Raw genomic sequence first — 24,941 nt, forward strand, 5'->3', positions numbered from 1 at the left:
GATCATGTCCTGTCCTATGTTTCTTTAGGTGTACGTCTATTAATATTCTAGATGATCGATCGATCAATTTATTAACATGGATGGAACCCATTCACTTAGGTGAGCCCTCGTGTGAGTAGTTGTGCACAAGTGCCAAGCATTTTTCTTCTTAAAATTATAGTAATTGTTAATCACCGTCACCGCCTGTCCACATGTCTAGCTGATTTGGGGTCTACATTTCCAGCTGGTTTGCTGTGGCATGTTAAATGATATTACGTCCATCGCCAAAACATAACATTAAACACCCTCCCACCTCTAACCCTACCCAATAAATGTTCCTGCGTACGGTTAAATTGATTTTCATCCCTAGCTAATTTCTCCTTTTATACTCTCAAGTTTTTAGTTTTTAACGTGTTAATAGTAAAAATGAAAAAAAAAAAAAAAAAAAAAAACGTTGTAGTAAAAAGTTGATGTGACAACGGCTAGATAAATATGGTTAACCGAACTCATCACCTCTTAATTTATTTATTTACTATAGGTGCACCCCAACTCATATGCCCTAGTGGTGAGCATGGAGATCGAACATCACTCTCAACTGGTACTTTGCCATCGACAAGTCAATACTCTTGCATTTCTTACGAACCGATTTATAGGAAATTTCTATCCAAAATTTTTAGTATTGAATTATTCACAGAGAGACTCTCCTTCTCTCTAAAACTTCTCTTCTCTAAAAAATCCATACGAAAAAACATCATGGACTCTACTTCCCTCCCCCTCCTCTCCCTTTTCTCTTTCTCTCCTCCCCTTTCCTCCTCTACTAATGCCACTGATGAGGCCTTTATCTTGCTGGAGCTTTTTCTAGCTGTATCCACCTCCTTGGAGGTATTTTATTTGATTTCCCTATCCTCAACACAGATCTCACCGGCCATCTTCTTCCTCCATCGTGTCTACCACGAATTTTGGCTAGGTTCTTGGGTCAAAATTTGTGGATCTCGATCTACGCTTATCCGTCAACTTTTGCACGACACGTGTCTTTCTATAGTGTTTGCCGGCATCTTTCGTCTCCACCGACACCAACCACGCTCTCTCCCGACATCCACGCACCAGAATGTGGCATGCACGCGCCAGCGAGTGAGTCTCGCTTTCTAGCACGTGGTGACCATGCTTCTCCCTCCAGCCTTCCCCTGCCCCTATTGTCGGCGGTTCCCGGAAACCCCTGGCAACCACTGTTGGAGAGCGGTCTTCCAATGGTGGCGCGTGGTCTTCATGCGCTGCCACTGGCAACTCCCAGCCTCTTCTCTCCATCGGTGTTGTGTTGTGTTGTGTTTGTTTTATCTTTTTTGTATTTCTGGACCTTTTGTTTTCTATATCTTCTCCATGTTTTTCTTTGTATTGGTGTTTTGGTCCTCTGGACTCTTTATACACAATTAATCACCTTTACTGGTGGCTCAGGTTCTTGGCATCCGTGTCAAGCATCAATAGACCCGCATCTTAATTTGATGCATTGCATCTGCGTACTTTCATTCCTAGTTAATTTCTGTTGGGTTGTCCAACCCTTATTTGTTGTATTTTTTTTCTTTAAGACACATGCTTAGCTTTGGCTTTAGTTTGTAGTTCTTTTTCATGAATCTATGAATAATATATATATAGTTTACATATAATAATAGAAATACATGGGAAGAGGGAGGGGGAACAACGCATAAGCTACAAAGCAGAAAGAAAATGGCAGTTACAAGGAATAGACCAAAAAAATTGTGAGCAGTAGCCCATTTGGCTACTAAAGTTTACTTTTCTCTCTACTTTGCAAGCTTCCCAAACTGCAAAGAAGATAGAGCTGATCAAGTGATATCCCTGATAACTGGAGCAATATGCCATTATGAAATTAGTGGGATTGTTGATAGATAATGACAATCAAAGAGTCCCCTTCCAAAATGAGAGAAAAGTTACCAAAGGAAATCACTAATTTTGATGCTAAGTAGAGCTGCTTTTACTTCACCCACATTTACTTCCATGGAACTTATTTTTGTTGTACTAGTCAATATCTCTCCTTTATCATTACTAATGACAACAGCTATAACAGAGAGGACAGAAACAAACTAGATGGCTTTTAAAAAGCTTAATAAGAGAAGAGATGTCCACTTGATAAGAATTATGCACAACCTGGTTTGACCCAGATCATGTCCATGACAATAATAACAGATATTTGAAAACTTAGTCTTTTTTTTTGGGGGGTGGGGGGGGGTGGGGGGGGGGGATGGAAACATATTTTGAAGAATTAATAATAACTTTATCGAAGTACCAATTGGGAGATTCTCAAATGCATGAATCTTGAGAGGCCAATTAGACTGTCTCCAAATTATTCTAACAATATCACATCCCAAAAAAAAAATTTGTTGAGCAGTTTCTAATTGTTTATTACAAAGTGGACAGAAACAAACCTTATTACCATTGGATGGAATGAACTTGGCCAGCTTTGCATTGGGAGAATATCCCAAACTACCTTCCAAAGCATGCGCTTTAATCTGTTTGTATGTTTCAATTTGGCCTGCTGAATCAACATCAAAAGGCTGATATAATCTATTGACATCCAAACTTCAGCTTTGAAGAATTATAAGATTAGAAACCTTTATTTGTGGAAGGGAATTTGAATAAGGGTTGTCAACGTACTGGTTTGCAGCCTGGAATGGAGATGTTGACTTTTTTCCCATCCCTAATCGAATATCAACCACCTTTTCTTACCAATTGATTATTCTTGATGATACCTTTCCACAGCCAAGAAGCAAAGCGGGGAAGGTTTGACAGCGAACAGATTGGAATTCTTCAGATACTTTTTCTTGAGAGCATTGATCCAAAGAAGATATTCTCCCTTCAATAGTTTCAACCAAGTTTTGCAAGCAGTGCTTTATTTTGACTTACAGATTCAACTCCAAGCCCACCAAAACCTCCTTAGAATGGATTAAATTTGATGACAGAATAATATATGTAGCAAAAACGTTGACATGGTGAAGCCAGGGATTGCAAATGCTACTGATTTTATCGATGTGGTTCTGGCTGCTTGTGAGAGGGTCTTGGCCTTGATTTCCTCAAAAAGTCTTATAGTTTTGGTTGATAAACAATAGAAGCCCCAAATATTTGGCTCTAAGATTCATCCTTTTGAGCTGCAGGATACTGTTAACTTCATGTTTTATTTCTTGACTGTTGTTCCTACTATACAAAATTGCAAATTTTATCAAATTCACTTTTTGACCAGAAATAATGGAAGAAACCTAGCATGTTGAGGGTGTTGGTAAGGGGTAAAGGTTGAATTTGTCTCACAAAGGAAGATGGTCCAAATTTTGTTGCCTTATAAGGGTTCGAAGGATTCGACCTGCCGCGCTTCAAGCCGTTCCAGGCCATGATCCTCGTGTCGAGGGTGGGGCACATTTTAGGATTTTGAGGGAGGTAAGTGTAGGGAAGAGAGAAGGAACTCAGAGAAAGCTCCACAGGGAGAGCCGGAGAGAGAAGATTTAGAAGATGAGGAAGTTGGGTTTAGTATGGAATGGTTCATCTACCTTGCCTGAATCCAGATTTCCTCTGAACTGTTATATTTTACTTCAATTTTCTCTATAACTTAGTTGTCACCAATGTCGCAGGTTTAGCATTAATTTGGTGTCAAATTTGCAAATAGTACTTTAAATAGCAAAAAATGGGCACCAAATACAAATACAAACGAATGTACTGCATTTAGCTTCAAGCTAATCCAAGGTATGAAACTATGAATCATTAACATGACCTTTTCCATAGGTTAACATTAAATCATATTATGTAAGGGTGAAAAGAATGAAGCTACAGAAATCGACTTGATCAGAACATCTTCCAAACAACTATTCCAAGCAAGAAACGAGATTGGTATGAACCAGAATCTTTTATCCTGTACAGTTGCAGCAAAAGTGATTGTTATGTATGAAGCAGACACAGTAAAATAATAGATACAAATAATGGCAGTGATAACATACTAAGACTCATTAATCTATTAATAACCTTGTTGCACCAAGTCAGGAGATTAGACATAACATAAAATCCAAATGATTCCATAAAATCCAAATGATTCCATTTTGCTTTCCATAACATTTGATAGTTTATCAGCACCAAATAACCTCAATGATTAGACATGTTTATCACAATTGAACATAAAGCATAGAAACAACATGGTTCCATTAAGTTCTAAAATTATTCTCACTAAAAACACTTTTCGCAACACTTCAAGTTCATGAATGCCCAAATGCCACCATTTCTATTGATACAAGGATTCGAGTACAAATGTCGTCACTATAACTTCATATATGTTGTCTTTCTATTATATAAGGGTAAGATCACAAACAATGAAAGATTCAGCAGTTTAAACCAAGAAAGTTGGAAGGGTCAAGACAGTTAGAATTTAGAAATGATGTGGTTAGGGTTGATCAAAGTGCAGGCAAAATTGACTGAGCCGACGCCATCTGGCAGTCTGGCAATGTGGTACAGTTTCAGTCGTAGCAAAACCAACCCCATCACTCAAATCTACTTCTGATTACCCTATGTTGTAACCCTAGATCTCTCTTTCAATCACCTTAGGCCCAATTCCTGTCAGGATCATCTATTGCAAGTTCTTGAACACCTTGGATTTAAGCGACAATCGCCTCTCCAATATGATGCACTACGACCTCGCTACCCCGAGAGGTCATAGAGGTTCCCAATGTCCTAAGATGAACTTGTATGTTCTCAATGGGAAGCCCCTGAGGTTCAACTGTGGTGGGCTGAGTGGTCCAAGTATGCCAACCTGTCAACCTACACTACTATGATAGAAATCGGTTTGGATTGACTCAGTTTGGGGACACCAATCGGTGCAGTTTGGTGGACATTTCTAATGACTGGCATCCTTGATTTGATCATCAGAGTAATGCTAAAACCAATTGCACTAAACTGTGATAGGCCCTAGATGTTGAGTTTTTGTAACATTTTAGGTTAACTAGGAACTTTTCAAAATCTATGAAAAATCAAGAGTCATGCATATTTCCATACAATTTGCCATTTGCAATAAAAATTTTAGGTGCAGTCATCACCAAAAATCATAATCAAACGTATATGTTAGAAAATGTGATTTTTAGGAGTCACAAAATGTCCTCATCATAGCTGGTAAAAAGCATGAAAGCAATCTAGTAATTACCCCATGTAGATCACAAACATCTTTTAAAATCACACATTTGAACAAGTTCTAGATGGCATGCCAATAGAAAATACAAAATCAAAGAATTTTTTGGAAGCAAAATGTACCTCAAGACAATATCACAAGACCAAGGTACATGGCTCCACAAAGAAACAGAAAAGATATTAAACCCCTGCGAGTGAAGTTCACTAAAGTTAGAAAGTGAAGCAATAAAACTTAATTATAGGTCAATAGAGCACTTGGTGTTGTCAGTTCAATACATAAGAAAAAATCTTCAGGCAATAATTGACCACTTGAATTCTTCAAAATGATAAGATACTTGGTTGCTCACCAAATAATGCCCCATCCAACACCATTGCAAGGGCAAGGACACACTTCTGCAAATTTTTCGGCATCACTAGAGTGAACTCTACGAGATATTAGATCATCATATATATCTGCATAATTACATACAGATTAAGCGATCCATAAATCCATAAAGACAATTAAATTGATAGTTTCATTTCAAAGTCATACCATAAACTGAAAACAAGCTGTTCATCACACCTGCATTTTGATTAAACATGGTAATTACTGATTCTTTCATCCCACTACTTGTGAAAAGGAACAATCATCCTTAGCACCAAACAATATGGAAAGAAAAATAGCAAAATTGCATTTACCAATGAACAAAATGATGTACCGTAGTACACGAACTTTTGTTGTTTCTTGCAGAACCCAAATTACGCCAATGAAAATAATAAACCCTGAGGGTGAAATACGCAAATATCAAAATTCAAATGGTATATTGCAGCATGTGCAAACCATAGGAAGCCAGACTTTCTATTATGAAAATACGTACCAATACAGAGCCCTCGAAGTGTCCACTACATGAAAGGCCAAAAGAAGAAAAGAAAAGATATTTAAAATGTCATATAACACAGGATAAAGATGGTGTGCCGCCGGTCAATATCTTAAAGCAATAAAAATAATAATTTTAATAATAAAAGGACAAAAAACAATTTAAATCATCTTTTGTTTTTTATAGTATTTTTATCTTCTCAATGGCATACAGAGAATAATTTCAGAATGTCAGGAGTCAAAACTTCCCATTTTCTATCATCAACTGTTTCCATCTTCATTATATGTGAAAAACTTTTGCATTCAATTGCCACAATAGTGAAAGCTGAAGTGCTATGTTTCCATGTGAGTTCATAATGCCCTAATAAGTCTAGTGTAGCATTCATACGAAACTTTGAACAAAAGGAAGAAAGAAATTCTTAATGTCCATACGTACTTACGTTTTTAGCTACAAAGAGTACGACAAGTAGAGCTGCAAGAAAACATCCTGCAGCTATTCTTGCAGTAAGAAGATTTGTAGATGCAAGTATCAAAACCATGCCCCAGAAGGATGAACCAAGATCTGGAATGCCACAAAAATGGAAAAAGTGAGAAGTGAAGATCGCTTAAATACCTATTACATATTGGAAACAGCACTGAGAAACAAGGTATACTGAACCCAAGATTCTTAACTTAAATTTAAAACAAAATGCTTCACATTTAATCATGGATATGTGAGATGTCACAGTGAAGAATGCATATGAGCATTTCTACTTAGTTCTTTTTAATGAGAGTAAAACTTTATCAACAAGTCAAAGACAAAAGACATTACATCCAGCTGGCAAGATTAACCAGTAAATTCCACCACGTGTCTGTGTGGTTCCGCCTTCATCTGCGTTAACCTTGATCCCTTCTACCTGCAAACGAAAGTATACGAGAACCCCATGTCATATAAAATATAATACTTTTGTGAGTGCACATGTGAGTGTTATGTCCCACATTGAGAAAAAAAAAAAATGAATAGTTAATATACCTAAGAGGACCCAAACCCATTAGCTTAAGCATTTGGGCTAGAATGATGTCTAAATATGTATATTAATATCTTCTTGTTGGATTCCCTAAGTGATTCTCTCCCTAACAATTAGTATCAGAACTATGGTTAGCTTCCGCTTAAATAAGTGTTTTGGTCTTTGGCGCATTTGGTTTGGCCGTAGTAAAGAGTGTGTAGGCTCTTGGAGTAAAGTTGTACTCCATGGCCCGCAATTGGTGCAATTCTTGTACGCATGACACTCTTAGATTTGTAAAAGGACTCACACGCGAAGGAGAGTTGGTTCAATGTGGAAGGGACTCACACGTGAGAAGGAGATCTGTTGTAAGTGTTGTGTCCCCCAAAAACAAAAAACAAAAAAGAAAGAAAAGAGAGAGAGAGAGAGAGAGAGAGAGAGAGAAGTGAGTAGTTAATATACCTAAATAGACCTAAGCCCATTAGCTTAAGCTTTTAGGCTAAAATGATGTCTAAATATTTATATTAATGTACTCTTGGTGGACTCCCTAGGCGATTCTCTCCCTAACAAATACATTCTAAATTCAGGATATCATGAAATCTCCTAGTGGCTCACCATTTGAACTCACTTAACCAAAATGAACCAAGGGTCTTAGCCTTTGCACAGGAGGCCAAGATCAACTGAAGAGGTCATTATGGCACTTTCAGATTACACTTGTGGGTGTTATGTGCTAATTCTTATTAACCACAAATCTAGGCACTCCTGTGTTTGTAAAGGGTTACGTATGTGTTTATGAATTATATATCAGTATAATGATGTTTTATCATGAAAATACTGCCCCCTATCAAATGAACCACCATGTGACCAAAAAGCAGTCAGAAAATCATGAGAAAATAAAAATTTGACTGTCAACAGAGCTGCGTAGCTTTGCATAAGAAGGCAGAAAGTCATTTGTATAATATCCTAATATTAGAAGATTATTTAATCAATTGATAAAATTTATGAATACCTCCAGCACAACAATTTTAAATTAAGTCTTAAATATATCGTGACAAATATTGCACATTTTCTGCACAATAGAAATAATGTAAAGATAAACACTAGTACTTTGAAAAAAGAAGTCATTATGAACTAAGGGGTGGTATCCCACAAATTAAATTGAAGAAAACACATTTTTTATATCACGTTTCAAAAGAAGATCTATATACGCAATTAAATACATATACCCAGTCCAAAGACGCCCAAGACAAAAACACTATGTTTTAGTAGAAATCCCAGCTCAACACTATAATTACTCTAGTTCCCACTTCATGATTTAGAGACTCCATAAAATGCTTGCACTGCCAAATTCATTACTAGCATTAAAAGGAACGAAAAGCTACACATAAAACAGGCACGTAAGCAACCAATTTGACGACGAATATCATGGAGTGTAGGCCCTTTGGCAGCTGTAGAAGCTCAAGAATTGCGGTTTGATGGTATCGATTGCATGTTGCAGGAGATGTAGCAAGCTATCACTAGCCTTAGGATTAGTGGCAACAGGTGTCACCATCCCTATCAGAACCGCGTCAATGAGATGGCTTGTGGCTGTCCAATTGGAGGTCGTGGTCCTATACCACAATGGAGACATCAAGTTCCTCAGGATTCATCAAGTGGCGAGGAGTTTGAAGCTTTCATGGGAGAAAAGAATGGCGATAGGCGAGACTAAGAGAACTCCCACAACTTTCTGGTTAAGATTGACCTTCCATGCTTCAATCGCACTCTAAAGCGAGAGTTTCCTTAATTGGCTTCTCGAAGTGGAGAATTTCTTCGACTACATGCAGATACCGAAAGCTTAGCAGGTGAAGTTGGTGGCATATAAGTTGCAAAGAGGTGCTTCATCTTGGTGGGTGGAAACACAAAACAACAAGAGGCGACAAGGGAAGCAGCCTGTTAAAACATGGCCCAAGATGAAGCATTCGATGGAGGCTCGATTCCTACCATCGAACTATGAGCAAATATTATACCAGCAATAGCAGAATTGCAGATACAGAATTTGCTCAGCTAACAACTATATTAAGGAATTTTATGGGTTAAACTTCTGTAACAACCTGTCGTACGGACAGTAGGTAGCACGGTATATTGAAGGGTTGCGAGTAGTTATACAAGACCAAGTTACCCTTCACACTGTCTGAATGTTATCTAAAGCAATCAAAAAAAAAAGCAATCAACTTAGCCACGAAGATAGGTTTGTAGTTGGCGCGACAACCTTTGCGGTCACAACCATTCAGACAATTGACGAAATTAGTTGAAGCCCATCCACCACCAAATCAACAAGTGCAGCCCGTCAACTGAACTCATGGAGCTAGCAACAACCTCCCGACCCCAGAACAAGGGGCCTAGTAACAACAACCACTATGCATGGCCAACACCGAGGAAATGTTTTCGTTGCAACCAACGTGGTGATCATTCTAACGAGAGCCCCAATCGCAAATAAGTCAACATAGTAGCTACGATGAAAGAAAATGAGGATCCTTCTGGAGAAAGCAGTAGGGTCGACGAGGAAAGCCAAGGGGATTATGCTGGAGGACAGTTTGATGAAAGCAATGAAGGGGAGTATGTTAACTATGTTATTCAGCAGTTGTTACCAGCTCCAAAGCAAGAGGACAAGACGCAGCGGCACAACATCTTCAAAAATCCGTTGTACAATTAATCAAAACGTCCGCATTTTGATCATCGATAGTGGGAGCTACGAGAATATTGTATCAAAAGCCCTTCTTGCAGCATTGCAGCTAAAGACGGAAAAGCATCTGACCCCCTACAAGGTTGGATTGATCGAGAAAAGAGCTGAAACACGGGTAATAAAAGCATTCCTTTTTCCATTGGAAGTTTTTTAAGGATGAAGTGGTGTGCGATGCAGTGGAGATGGATGCCTACCATGTGTTGTTGGTAAAGTCATGGAAACATGATGTGAACGCCACTCATAAGGGAGAGGACAACATGTTCTGCTTTAGAGGCATGATAAGAAGATTGTCTTGGTACCGACGAGTGAAAGGGAGTCATCCCCCAAAACTGCTGAAGTGGAGGGGTGACCCTTCCTCACTGTAGCCAAGATTCAATTTGTGGAAGACGTAAAGGAGGCAGGGGAGTTTTTTATACGATTTAAAGATATTTTGTATAATGCTGCCTACCTCTCTGTAGTGCAGTAGCTTGAATATATATAGAACAATCTGAGAAATACAAGTATACATCAACTAGGACTGTACCACACAGCTGTGTACTCTAGAGACTAAAGTAGTATAAATTAAACACTTCACTCTTCTGATAAGATAAAAGAGATCTAACTCTTATCTAACTCTATCACAAACTAACTCTAGATAGAAGAGATCTAACTCTTATCTAACTCTATATCTTTAGAATCACAAACTAACTCTACATCTTTAGAAGAGTCCTCAGTTGAAGAGTTGTTTGTTCCAATACTCCCCCTCAAACTTAACGTTGTAGGCAACCGAACGTTGAGGTTGGTCTTGAGAATGAGGAATCGGGCTGCAGCCAAAGGCTTTGTGAGAATGTCGGCAAGCTGGTCTTTGCCGGAGATAAACTGAACATTAAGAGCTTGGGAGGCAACCATGTCCCGTACAAAATGATAGTCAATTTTTGTATGCTTAGTGCGAGCATGATAGATAGGATTTGACGTGAGATATGTAGCTCCAATGTTATCACAATACAAAACTGGTGGTCGGGAAGATTGTACACCAAGATCACCAAGAAGAGTCTGAATCCATGTTAACTCGGCTGAAGCATTAGCAAGGGCTTTATATTCGGATTCAATGCTTGAGCGAGATACCGTTGGTTGCTTCTTTGAACTCCATAAGAGGATGTTTTTGCCGAGAAGAACACAATAACCAGAAGTGGAACGTCGATCATCCGAACAGCCAGCCCATTCAGAGTCCGAGTAGGCTGTGAGCTGCAGTGAAGAATTCTTGCGAATGCAAAAAGTATGATCAATTGTAGACTTCAAATAGCGCAGGATGCGTTTGACTGCAGACCAGTGAGAATCCCTTGGATCTTGCATGAACTGTGAGACTTTGTTGACCGCAAAAGCAATATCAGGTCGAGTAAGAAATAAATACTGAAGAGAGCCGACTGTGCTGCAGTATAGAGTAGTATCCGTAATTGTGGAACCATCAAATCGACTAAGAGTTGTAAAGGCGGACATTGGAGTAGAGACAGGCTTGACAAGAAGCATATTTGTCTTGGTGAGAATATCATGAATGTAGCGCTGTTGAGAAAGATGTAAACCATCCTCATGCCAAGTAGCTTCAACTCCCAAGAAGTAATGTAGAGGTCCAAGGTCTTTGAGAGCAAAGGAGGAGTGTAGAGCACTTATAAGTTGAGAAATAGCTGCTGTGTTGGAACTGGTGATGATGATATCGTCAACATAGATAAGCACAAAAATGATAATACCATTTGCTTTGTAAGTAAACAATGAAGAGTCAGCCTTGGAGCTTTGGAATTTGAGGTCAAGAAGTTTAGCACTGAGGCGCAAAAGCCATGCACGTGGGGCTTGTTTTAAGCCATATAAGGCTTTGTGCAGCTTGCAAACTGCCGTGGGATAAGATGGATGCTGAAAACCGGGTGGCTGAGCCATATAAACAGTTTCTTGAAGAAGACCATGTAGAAACGCATTGCTAACATCAACTTGATGGATTGCCCAACCTGCAGAGACAGCAAGTGCTAATACAATTCTAATAGTTATAGGTTTAACTACAGGGCTATATGTTTCAGCAAAATCAATTCCAGGTTGTTGATGAAAGCCCTTTGCCACGAGACATGCCTTGTACCTTTCAATTGTCCCATTTGTCTTTCTTTTAATTTTGAACACCCATTTGCAGCCAACTATATTCATGTTTGGGGAAGGGGAAACAAGAGACCAAGTTCCATTCTTGAGTAGAGCATCAAATTCCTCATTCATTGCGGTTCGCCATTCTGCATGTTTACTTGCTTGAGTGAAGCAAGTAGGTTCAACTTCATGTAGTGCTAGTGAGGCCGTGAGAGCCTTAGGATTGGGATACTTGATTCGACCATCCGTAAGGATCGAAGGTTTGAAAATATTATTTTGAGATCTTGTGGTCATGGCATGAACACGGGGAGGATGTGGTGGCTCGGAATCAATGGGAGAGTTTAAGGGTATTAGAGCTTGGATATTGTCAATATCTGGGGAATTTGAGGTATTTGGAGACAGCTCTAAGGAATGATTGTGAGGAGCTTCATTATGACGATGTGAAGCGGGAAGAGGTGATGGAGGAATCAAAGGAACAGACACAATTTGAGGCTCAAGTGGAGTTGAGGAGGAGATGATAGGAGTGGAATTTTTGAAGGGAAAATTAATTTCATTAAACACAACATGGCGAGCAATATAGACTTTACCAAAGGGAATATGAAGACATTTGTACCCTAGGTGATTTTTACTATAACCAATGAAGACACATGAGGTGGATCAAAAAGCAAGTTTGTTGGAATTATAAGGACGAAGGAAGGGCCAACATTCACAGCCAAATATTTTGAGAAATTTATAATCGGGTGATATGTTGAACAGGCATTCATAGGGAGATTTGTGATGTGTGACTTTGGATGGAAGCCTGTTAATGAGATAGGTGGCAGTTTCAAAGGCCGAGTCCCATAGGGAAAAAGGAACAACTGCAGTGGCGAGGAGGGATAGCCCAGTCTCAACAATGTGCCGATGTTTGCATTCCACAGATCCCATTTGATGATGGGTGTAGGGGCAGCTAGGGTTGGCAATTTTTGACACGACCCGCGAACATGACACGAGAAAATAGGGTTAGGGTTTACTATAATCGGGTTCGGGTCATAATCGGGTTCGTGTCTGTCGGGTCAACCCGCGGGTTGACCCGTCAGACACGAATCTGACCCAGTTATGTTTTAAAAAAAAAAAAGGCATCGGTCGACTTAGTCTGACTCAGTGACTCTAACCCTAAAAATGCCCATTTGTGAATTTGAATTTCTGATTTCTGGAACCCTAGCCTAGTAGCCCACCGCCCGCAGACCCGCACTCCGCCCGCCCTCCCGCCGCCCGCCCGCCGCCGCACTCTACACGACCGACCGCCAACCATCCGGCCTTTTTCGGTTTTCCCCCTCTCTCTACAGTCTACGCCAATCTTTTCAGTTTTCCCTCCCCCCTCTCCTACCCACGTAACCCACCACCAAATACCCGGGCCACCCGGCCACCACAGTCAATGTCGCCGCCCACCATCCGGCCGATCTCGCTGGGCCTCACGCGGTTTGGTCACCTCCGCGGCTCCGCCCCCCGAACGACACCACAAGTTCACAACCGGTCTGTTTTCACTTTTCCAAAGGAAGTGTCCACTAGTGTTCTTCATTTAGCCTTGAGTAAGTTGGGCATGCTAGAGCTAGACATCTTAGCCTCAGCTTGATGGTTAGTGTTTATGATATGTGGTGTTAATTAAACATTTAAACTTCTATCTCTTCAAAACAGTCTTTCCTGGTTTTCGCTAAATATGGTGTTCCGGAGTCGAAAAGCATAGACAGTTGCTTTTTTTTTTGCTGCCAAGTATACCTCTAGACTGGAAAAAGTCGTTCTTCTATTATCAGTTTGCTCTTTTTCTGTTTTTCCTGTTTAAGAATATGGCAAAATAATAATAAGATTCTGTTTAAATGATTTAGTATATCGAAATGAGTATGATTAGTATTTAGTATAGATCTGTAATGAACACTGCTTAGCAAAGTATAGTATTACCATTAATCTTCGATATTGACAAAGTGCATTCTGAGCTAAGCAGCTAATCTGTAATCAAATTCAGTTAGAATCTAGCTAAGCATGGTATTTAGTAGTATACTAGTATACCATACTTTGTCTTGAAGCTTGTTCTGCAAATTAATTTGGGTGAGAAGTTGACGTTCTTGAGTTCCAAAATATCAAGCATTCTGAGAAGCATGCTGCTTTAATCTTTCATAGCAAATTTGAGAATATTCTTGTAAACATAGATAGGGTTTTTTTTTTGGAAAAGATGCTTTGTCATGAGATTTTGTAATGTTTTTGGCTGCACAACTTTGTGGGATTGGGACATTGGGTGTTTGATGGAATTAGTTGCTAGTAGGACTACCTTCACTGATTAAAAATATTGTTTTCTTATGAAAATTGATAAATTTTTATAAAGAAAGGCTGCTATAATAGAGCTAATTGCTAATACTCTTTTGCAATTTGTGTAGCTTTTATAGACAAACGAAGTAGCACACACAGCTCATCTATTGTGTGACTTGTGTCCAATCATGAATCAAGATCAAGAGCAGCCTGAGCAGGTAAGATTATTAGCCTTTTAAGTTTCAAGTTGTCTTTGTGAGCTAAATTTTATGTACTATCTAATTTGGATCGAAAAACTAATTTACTAATAATGATGTGCAGATGAGTAATGAAGTACTTGGTGATGATGATATTGTTAGAGACTTTGAGGATGATGTGATTGAATTGACTACGATAGAAGAAGAAAATGACTCTGTTTGTGCGGAGAAAGAGAAAAAAGGCCACAAGCGTAGGAAAACTTCAGCTGTTTGGGATCATTTTGATGCCATTCATGGTAAGGATGGTGAGAAGTTAAAGGCAAAATGCAAGTTGTGTGGTACTGTATACTTGACTCCAAGTACTTATGGAACTGGAAATTTGAAGCGCCACATAGACAATTGTCCGAGGAGAAACACTCGTGATGTTGGGCAAATGCTCTTATCTAGAAGTCAGGGATCTCTGTCTGTAAGTAACTCTAAATTTTGTCCCAAAAAATTTAGAGAACTGTTGGTTGCTTTGGTCATTAAGCATGATTTGCCTTTTCGATTTGTTGAGTATGAGGGCTGGAGAGAGATGATAAAATACTTGCATCCTGAAGCACCTCTTATCTCTAGGAATACCCTTAAGGCTGATTTGAAAAATTTGCATATGAGGGAGAAGCAAAAGGTTAAATTTATGTTGAATGATTGTCCTGGTAGGATTTGTTTAACATCTGATTTGTGGACTTCTTTGACTACTGATGGATATATGTGTCTCACAGCACATTTTATTGACAAGAATTGGGTCTTAACTAAAAGGGTGTTAAACTTTTCATTTATGCCCCCACCACATAATGGTGTATCTTTGTGTGAAAAGACGTATAATTTATTAGAAGAGTGGGGGATTGAGACCAAGGTTTTCAATATAACATTGGATAATGCTTCTTCTAATGATGTTTGTGTTAGTTTATTAAGAAATCAATTGAACATCAAGAAAGCCCTTGTTTGTGAAGGCGGGTTTTTTCACATTCGTTGTTGTGCACACATTCTTAATTTGATAGTTCAAGATGGTTTGAAAGAAATTGATAGTGCTCTTCAAAAGATCTGTGACAGTGTGAAGTATGTTAGAGGATCACAAATAAGAAAACAAAATTTCCTTTTGGCTGTGAATAAAATGTCATTGGATAGTAGAAAGGGGCTAAAACAAGATGTGCCAACCAGATGGAATTCTACATATCTTATGCTTGAGACTGCTATTCATTATCGGAGTGATTTTAGTTACTTAGAGATGATTGATTCAAACTATAAGCATTGCCCTACTGCACCTGAGTGGGAACAAGCGACTCATATATGTTGTTTTTTGGCTCTTTTTTACCATGCTACATATGAGTTGTCTGGTACCAAGTATCCCACAGCCAACATCTACTTTCCTGTGATTTATGAAATTTATGTAACCTTGAAGGAAGAAGTTGAGAGCGAAGATGAATATAAGAGATTAATGTCAACACAAATGCTCTCTAAATTTGAGAAATATTGGTCAGAATTTAGTGTAATATTGGCTATTGCAGTTGCGTTGGATCCTCGTTACAAGCTTGAACTTGTAAATTTCTGTTATACGAGGCTTTCTGGAGTTGATAATTGTAGAGAGTATTGTCATGTTCGTGATAAAATGATCTATCTTTTTTTGGAGTATGGTGGTTCCTCATCTACATCTTCAAGCGTCATATCTCTTGATACAAGAAATGTTAATTCCCAAGTATCCCAACCACAAGTCAAGGCTGTCAAGCGGACTTCTGCAACGATGAAGGTAAAATTATATGTTTATTTTGTGATTTATGTGTTATTGTTAGTAACTTAGAATATAATATATATACTTCTAACTAATTAGTAAATTATGTTCACGTTATCTTTTTTTTAATTGCATGCGTTTTTTAATTCTGGCGGGAGTAATGCTCAAGCAAATAAGAGTCAATTAGAACTTTATTTGGATGAACCCAGACTGATAATTGCTGAGGATGGAGATTTTGACATTCTTTCATATTGGAAAGGAAATGAATTTCGTTATCCTATAATAGCCGCTATGGCTCATGATATTTTGAGCATTCATGTTTCTACTGTTGCTTCAGAATCCACTTTTAGTGTTGGTGGACGTGTAATTGATCAATATAGGAGTTTGCTCAAACCTGATATTGTTGAGTCACTAATTTGCACTCGGGATTGGTTATTTGAAGAGAAAGGTAATATTTGTTATTTGTATATTTATTTTTTTCATTAACTTATATTATTTCTTTTTTATTACACTAATTCCTCTTATCTTTTGATGTAGAATTGACACAAATGAAGTTTGATGAGCCTGAAGAAGATATTTTGACTTTGAATCTCAATTCCAATGATGTTCCAAGTTCATCAAGAACAAATTCTATTAATATTCCTTGACATTGGCTTATATGTGGATGCGTTCTTTTTATGGAGTTTGTTTTAATTATGGGTTTTGTTTTGCCCTTACGAATTGACTGAAACTGAATTATGTAACTTATGTTTTGCCCTTACTAGTTGTAAAAATTTTAGTTATGTTTAGTTAACTTAAGTTTAACTTGAGAGGAATAGCTTAGCATTTTTCTTTTTGTATTCCTCTTAAATTTTAACAGAATATAGATAATTAAATATTAAATATTTGATAAAGGAATAGCTTAGCCATTGCTGTTGTTTGTTCGGTCAATGGGTATTGAACAACAATACCCACTGACCCATGTAGTGCAAGCCACAAGCTCAGATTTACATATAGCCACAAGCTCCTCTGATTTCTTCATTTCCCCACACTTGACATACATATCTATGATCTATCAGACAATTCAACAAATTCCCACTAATCTCCAACTCATCTTCTTCAACATAAAGGTCTAATTTCTCTCCCATTTTCAAGTCCCTCGACTTCCTATAACAGGGAATCACAGCACATACATGGCCCCAACCACCAAGGAGGTAACTTGGTGGATTACTGGATCTTCATTGGTGAACCAGACAATTTGCATTATCTATAAAAAAAAAAAGGTGCTTTAACTTTAATTCACCATAAAATATACCTACAGGAAAAGACCAAAAAGAAAAAATAAAGAGCGGTAGGGTGACTTTTAAAAGTTGTGAAGGATGATTAATAAAGTAAGAAAACACTCGTTGTCTAACGACTAACATCATGTGAAGTTGGCTGAAACTTGTGTCCATAGGTTAAGAATATGATTGGCAATTTGGCACCAAATTGTATAAAACGTTTCTATTAGGATTGTCAGATTGTGTTATTAAAAACTTGCAAAAAATTACGTGAAGGATATGATTGGCACCAAATTAACTATAAGCTGATTAATTAGTGAAGGACCCGAGTGGAAAATGAAGAAAGAAAAGAAATATCAAAGAAAGAAACGGCAATTGAAGACTTGAAGGTAAAAACTAAAATTGAACATGTGAAATTGGTGTCGCGTCGTGTCGAGTTAACGAGTTACACGATTAATAGTCGGGTTTATCGGGTCGTGTTCGGGTCACGTGTCTCAACCCGATTAATAATCGGGTCGGGTTCGTGTCAGACCCGTTAATGTAATCGGGTCGGCCGGGTTGACACGAACCCGACCCGTGAACCCGAATTGCCAACTCTAGGGGCAGCTGAGACGGTAGGAAACTCCCATAGAATTTAGAGAAGTTTGAAGGGAATTCACCACCATTGTCACTTTGGACCGAGATAATTTTCGTGCCAAAATAGGTTTCAACAAGTTGTTTGAACCGAAGAAAAGTAGGACAGACAGCAGATTTTGATTCAAGAGGATATAACCATGTGTATTTGCTGAAATCATTGACAATACTTAAATAAAAACGATTGTTATTTACAGAGGTTTGTGGAGCTGGGCCCCATACATCAAGAAATAACAATTGTAAAGGAATGCTGGAAATAGAAGGAGTGCTACTAAAATGAAGACGATGGCTTTTTCCCTGCTGACATGGAAAGCAGATGGAAGAGAGCTTGGAGGAGGTCACGGGCAGTTTATTTGACTTGATGACTTGACTAGTGATAGGAGACGCGGGATAGCCCAATCGAAGATGCCACTGGTCCAAGGAAACTTTTTCACCAATGAAAGCAACAGGAGACTTGGAGGAAGCTTGATAGGTTGGCCATGGATAAAGTCCGGACTTACTCAGGCCTTGAAGGAGGAGCTTGCGGGATAGAAGGTCCTTAACACAGAAATAAGACGGATGAAACTCAATAAAAACCTGGTTATCACGAGTGAATTGATTTACAGAAATCAAATTCTTTTGTATTTGAGGAACATGAAATAGAAAAAGTAATTTGAAAGCAGTTAAAGGTGTAGGTAAAATGCCATGACCAGAATGTAAAATTTTCAAACCTTGACCATTGCCCACTCGAATTTGATCAGGTCCAGTGTAGTTGTCGGCCTGTAAATTGAGGTTGGAGAGGTCATTGGTGAGATGAACATTTGCACCAGTATTAGGGTACCATTGAGAGTCTGGAGCAGAATTAGCAAAGGCCAAATTGGCATTCAGAAGAGCAGAATTAACCGAGTAGTCTTGATCAAAGCGGTACCAGCATGAAGTAGCGGTATGACCCTGTTTTTGACAAACTTGGCAAGTGGGACGCTGTGAGGAGCCAGACCCATAAGAGGAGAATTGTTGAGGAGGTCCTCGGCCACGGCCACGGCCTCGGCCTCTGCCGCGTGAAAAATTGTTGCGGTTGCCAAAATTTTGGCCACGGGTGTTCCTCTGAGATGGAGTAGTCTGGCGTTGTGCAGTATTTGCAGTTGATATATTGACATCCACAACTGACTTATGGAGGTCTAAACGCAGCTCAAAGGATAAGAGATAACCATATAAATCATTTAAGGAGATGGAATCTTGCCTTGTGGTCACAGATGTGACTAGAGGATCAACCTTGACACCGAGCCCAGCAAGGATGTGAGTGATCAGTTCGAAAGCCTCAATGGGCTTGCCAATTGCCGCGAGAAGGTGAGATAAACCTTGCGCCTTTTGGAAGTAGGCTGAGATGGGTTGGTCGCCTTTCTTAAGGGTCGCCAATTGCAGTTTGATCTGCATAATTCTTGATTGTGATTGAGCGGAGAAAAGAGTCTCCAAGGTGAGCCAGACTTCGCGTGAAGTGGAGAGATCGATGACGTGCGGCAGAGCTTCGACGGATAGCGTGGAGATAATCGCACTAAAGATCATCCGATCTTGATGATACCAGGCTTGATAGCCGGGGTTGGCAACCAGCAGACCGGACGTTGGGTCGGCCATGAGCTGGGGAGGTCGGGGATTTGTCCCATCGACATAACCATAGAGGTTTTGTCCCTCAAGAAAGGGGACCATCAGAAACTGCCAGAGGAGGTAGTTGTCCTGACTTAGCTTCTGAGATACATGATGATGAACATTCTGGATAGCCGGTGGTGCGGGAGAGACAGTGGAGTTGGAAACCGGGGGGGATGTTTGGGTACTATCCACAGAACCGGAACTTGTTGGAGTAGCCATAGACGTGGGTCTTTAGATTGGCTTTGATACCATATACGATTTAAAGATATTTTGTATAATGCTGCCTACCTCTCTGTAGTGCAGTAGCTTGAATATATATAGAACAATCTGAGAAATACAAGTATACATCAACTAGGACTGTACCACACAGCCGTGTACTCTAGAGACTAAAGTAGTATAAATTAAACACTTCACTCTTCTGATAAGATAGAAGAGATCTAACTCTTATCTAACTCTATCACAAACTAACTCTAGATAGAAGAGATCTAACTCTATATCTTTAGAATCACAAACTAACTCTACATCTTTAGAAGAGTCCTTAGTTGAAGAGTTGTTTGTTCCAATATTTTTGACTTTTGTAATCAAGGGAGAGGAAGCTGCAAAATCACTTGGACTTCCTAAGAAAGTGCAAGCAGTCGTTGGTGGAGTTCCAAGACCTCACGCCAGATGGTTTACATCCCATGCGAGACATCCAACATCACATCGACTTGGTGCCCGGAGCAAGTCTTCTGAACCTTCCACACTACCGTTTTGAGTCCGCAAGAGTATGACATCCTACAAAACCAGGTGCAAGACCTCATTTGAAAGGGGTTGATTAAGGAGAGTATGAGTCTGTGTGCAATGCCCACATTACTAACACTGAAGAAGGATGAAGCTGGAGAATTTGCGAGGATAGTCACGCCATCAATAAGATAACTGTGAAGTACTGATTCCCAATTTCGCGACTAAATAATATGTTGGACATGCTTGTGGATTCAAGGTCTTCTCCACAATTGACCTAGTGGTGAATGCTACTATTGACCCCGACTAAAGCGTGGGGTAAGTTTGTGTAGAAGTGCCCAGTGTGCCAATCCGAAAAAGGGCAAGCTCAAAACACTGGGTTATACACGTACTTGCTTGTTCCCGAGAACATATGGGAGGACTTGACCATGGACTGTGTTAGGTCTTCTGCAGACCCCAATGAGGTATGGACTATCTTCATGGTGGTTGATAGATTCTCCATAATGACACATTTCATACCTTGTAGGAAAACCTTTGATGCTACGCATGTGGCCAACCTCTTCAAATAAATTTTCCGCTTGCATGGTGCACCTAAGTCCATCACTTCATATCGGGATGTCAAGTTCCTATGGCGGAGATTTGACACTTCATTTAAATACAACACTTCTTATCCACAAACTGATTGGCCAGACGGAGGTGATTAACCATACGTTAGGCAACATGATATATTGTGTTTTTCGAAAATAGTTCGAAGCAATGGGATTTTGATCTTCCTCAAGTGGAATTCGCTTTCAACATGTGCAACAAGTCCACCAGCAAGACACCTTTCAAAATTGTCTACACCAAGCCTCCAAAACATGCCTTGGACCTAGTCCCTCTTCTGAAGCTTCCAGGGCTGAGTGTGGTAGCAAGAAACACGGCAAAAAGGATTCAAAAGGTGAAAACCAAGGTGCGCCAAAATTTGGAGCAAGCCAATAGTAAGTACAAAGCAGCGGCAAACAAGCATGGTAGGGTTAAACTCTTTCAAGAAGGTGACTTGGTGGTGGTACACTTGTGCAAAAATAGATTTCCAGCTAGAACCTACAGCAAACTGAAGAGCCGCACGTATGGACCATTCTGAATCGCGAAGAAGATCAACAACAATGCCTATTTTGTAGAGCTTCCCGAAGATATGTCCATTTCTTCCACCTTCAACGTTGCTTATTTGTTTGAGTATCATCCGAACAAACGAACATCTATACCCTAATGGCAACTCAAGCATGAATTTTTCAGGAGTAGGGGAGACTAATGCAGGACGTTAGGGAGAAGCCGAGGGCTCTACTCGACGAGCGCTTGAGCAGTCCTCTACCTCGAGCTTTGACCAGGGACGAGAACTCAACCAGCGCTGAAACAGAGGTTCCCCAAAATTGAATGCTCGACTCGTGCTCAAGATAGGGCCTGAGCAAATCCTCTGTTGTCAGTAGATTTTGGAAGATTTTCTACATTAGACAACAAACCAACGCGATTCCCTTTAATTTTCTCACTGATTTGATTTATTTCTAGAATTAGAATCCTCTATTTTCCATCTTTGAGAGATTTTTCCATCTTAGATTATTTATAGCATTAGGTTTCTTGCTTTTCTAAGTTTTTTATTATTGTTGTAAGAAAACCAGTGTTATACTAAAGAGATAGTTTTTGAATCAATAAAAATTCCAGATTTCTTTTCTTCAAGGTTTGTTGATTTTGCAAATTGAAGACACAATTCTTCTTTAATTCCTTGCTTCTGCTACATCACATTATCGATCGATATTTAACAATAATAAAACCAGTCTTTCTTTTGCAATCTATAAACATGATATGGAAATTCATAGATGAAAAAGAAAAAAGAAAAAAGTGGAAACAAAGGAGCTTCTTACATGACCACAAGTAAGTTTACATGCCACAGCATGACTCGCCTCATGAAGAAATACAGTGACAAGCTTGAATGGTTTCAGCAATATCGTTCTCCACAACTACATCGTTAAGAAACATTTGCACATTGAGCATAGCTGGGAGAAAGTAAATTCTAAAAGAAATACATCCCAGCAAGTACAAAGAACATAAATTAATTCTGATTTCAAACTGACTGGACTTTCAGTCAAGTCCAACTCTCAGAAAATCATATGACATGGATTTATTCTCATGGTTCCAAATTTTCAATTTCCATGATTAGGCGTATTATCCAGCCCCCAAGTGGAATTGCTTTTCATGTATTGATTAAACGTAACACTGCATAGCATAACTGTACAACTACATATTATATGTCTAGGATTGTCAATAATCTGTTCTATGCATTTAGACTAACGTTTTGTCCATACAGACATAAATATATGTGGGTTTATTGACAACTTTTCAGCCCAAATTGAAACTTTAATGCAGATTCTGTAAAAGTAAAAGAAAAAATAAAAAGAACTGAGAAGTACTCCCTCCCTCCCAAAATGTTTGTCTACCTTAGAAAATCCAGCTTTTCAAGGGAACATCACTGAGTGCATTGTCTTTGAAGCAAAAAGTTGCTAGCTTTCAAAATTATCCTCATTTTAAATTGAAATAAAACAAATAGAAATGCCGCATTCTCCATTCAAATAAGTCAAAAAAGTTATTAAAAGTGTGTTTATTGAATTTTCAAAATGTGAGATAGTAAACAAACAATATAGGACGGAGGAGTAAAAAATAACTAGCAAGAAGAAAGTAACGAGGACTCTCAGAAATTGATTGGCATTGACAATTACCCAGTTGCACTTTAGTAAAACATTACCATTACATGCAAGAGTTTAAGCATGTTCACAAAATGAAAAATGAAATGGGCAGTCGGACACCCCAAGATTTTGATCAATGGAACCCCAAGGGGCAAGGGTAGCACAATTGGCTGAAGATCACTTGATCGAGTCTTTCCTCAACTCATCCAAACAGAAGGGGAAAAAAGAAAGGATTTTGATCAATGGGTTCCAAACTCTATACTATAATGAAACAAAAAAAAAAACATGACTAGAATTGCCTATCATCTTTATCCCAAACGCTGGTGTCTCGCTGATCCAATGTAGTACAAACTTTTTATCATAAGCAAAAATGGAATACGAAGTGGTTGAGAGAGAGACTTACCGCGAGAATAACAACAGTGCAGACAGAGACAGTGATAAGAAACGCCACTTGGTCATGGTTGCAGCAGTTCTTGAGCTCCCAGTTGGGCGTCATCTATCTATCTTGCTTATATGATCCCAGATATGCAAGAACTTTGGCTGATCTCTTGGTTTGTGCTCACCGGTCTGCCGGCTGGGATCTGTAATATTTGTTATTACACCATATATATATATATATAAGAGAGAGAGACTTTCTTCTCTATCGTTCTCTCTTGCCTGATGAGGAATCAGAACTCATCAGACATTATTTGGTAGCCAAAAGTGAACATTTGGAAGGAAATTTTTCAAACTATAATGGGGGATTTGAGCGCTTTTCTTTTATGTTCAAAACCAGGATTAAAAAAAAAAAAAAAAATAGCAGATTCAATAATATAATGTGGTCATAAAACCAATGAGATCAAGGATAGGCTTTTGTTTTTCAAACTGACATATTTTTTTAATAATATTAATAGAGTGGGGATAAATTATATTAAAAAGTTCCCAGGTTTTTTAGAAGTATGTACTTTTTATACGTTAAAGGTCAGAAAATAATCTGATAGATTAAATTAAAATAAATTGTTTCTCAAATAGTTCGACCGGTGTGTGTGAATTAATTCTACTTGTATATTAAATGTCCATAAAAAAGATGAGGTGGCTTTTAAAATTATCATTTGATAAATTACACGCTCAATAGTGATTTTAAAAGTCACTTCATTTTTTTATGAACACTTAATATACATGTAGAATTACTCATGCATTTGGATGTTCGATTTTTGAAATCATAATTCAATTCTTATTTAGTGCGCGAATTTCGAGGTTTGACATTATAAAATAAAATTAGAAAAAGTTGAATAAAATATAATTTGTTTAAAAAAAAATTGAATAAAATATGATTTTTTTTAAAAAAAAAACCAAACACTATAGCAAGTAGAAAACGTTTTCTAGTTACATCCAAACAGACATTTTTTGTTTTTCTATTAGTAATAAAAATGGATAGATGTGATATAAAAGTGAAATAAGTTTTGAATTTTTTTGAGAGAAAATTGAAAAAAGTTATTTAGTAATTGAAGAAATAAGTTTGACTTTTTTTTTTATAAAAATAAGAATTGATTGTTGTGATATAAATGTAAAATGAATTTAAATTTTTTGTGAGAGAAAAGTTAAGAAAGTTGTTTGGTAATGTAAATAAATGAGTTTAACTTTTCTTTTAGAGAAAAAAAAAAAAAAAAAAAAAATAGACCGCCAAATAGGCTCAATTTTGTAACAAAAAGAATAATTAAAAAAAAAAAAGGCTAAAATTCATTCTTTATTTTATGAATAAAGTTTTCTCACAATATTTTATGATTAATGTTTATTTTACATTTATTATACGAGTAATGTTTATTGCATAATTTTTACATAATTTTAATTATTTTTTTTAATGATCAATCATTGAATTTGTTTTCTTATTTGTAAACCTTAAATATTCAATAATTAATCTTAAAAAAAAGATATTGTTAAAATCATGTAAAAATTATT

General features: G+C 38.2%; 1 protein-coding gene across 1 annotated transcript; it reads right to left on the minus strand.

Moving 5' to 3' along the window:
- Positions 1–3,680: 3,680 nt before the first annotated feature.
- On the minus strand, positions 3,681–23,753 carry LOC133866972 (uncharacterized). The gene is made up of 10 exons (XM_062303641.1): positions 23,407–23,753; positions 22,185–22,280; positions 6,816–6,900; positions 6,445–6,566; positions 6,006–6,030; positions 5,827–5,910; positions 5,681–5,710; positions 5,496–5,601; positions 5,272–5,336; positions 3,681–3,889 (listed from the first exon to the last, which is right to left on the minus strand). Exons 1-9 carry the CDS (start codon positions 23,497–23,499, stop codon positions 5,273–5,275), a joined length of 705 nt encoding a protein of 234 aa, XP_062159625.1. The 5' UTR covers positions 23,500–23,753; the 3' UTR covers positions 3,681–3,889; position 5,272.
- Positions 23,754–24,941: the final 1,188 nt, after the last annotated feature.

This window comes from Alnus glutinosa, chromosome 4, assembly GCF_958979055.1.
Source record: "Alnus glutinosa chromosome 4, dhAlnGlut1.1, whole genome shotgun sequence".
NCBI lineage: Eukaryota > Viridiplantae > Streptophyta > Magnoliopsida > Fagales > Betulaceae > Alnus > Alnus glutinosa.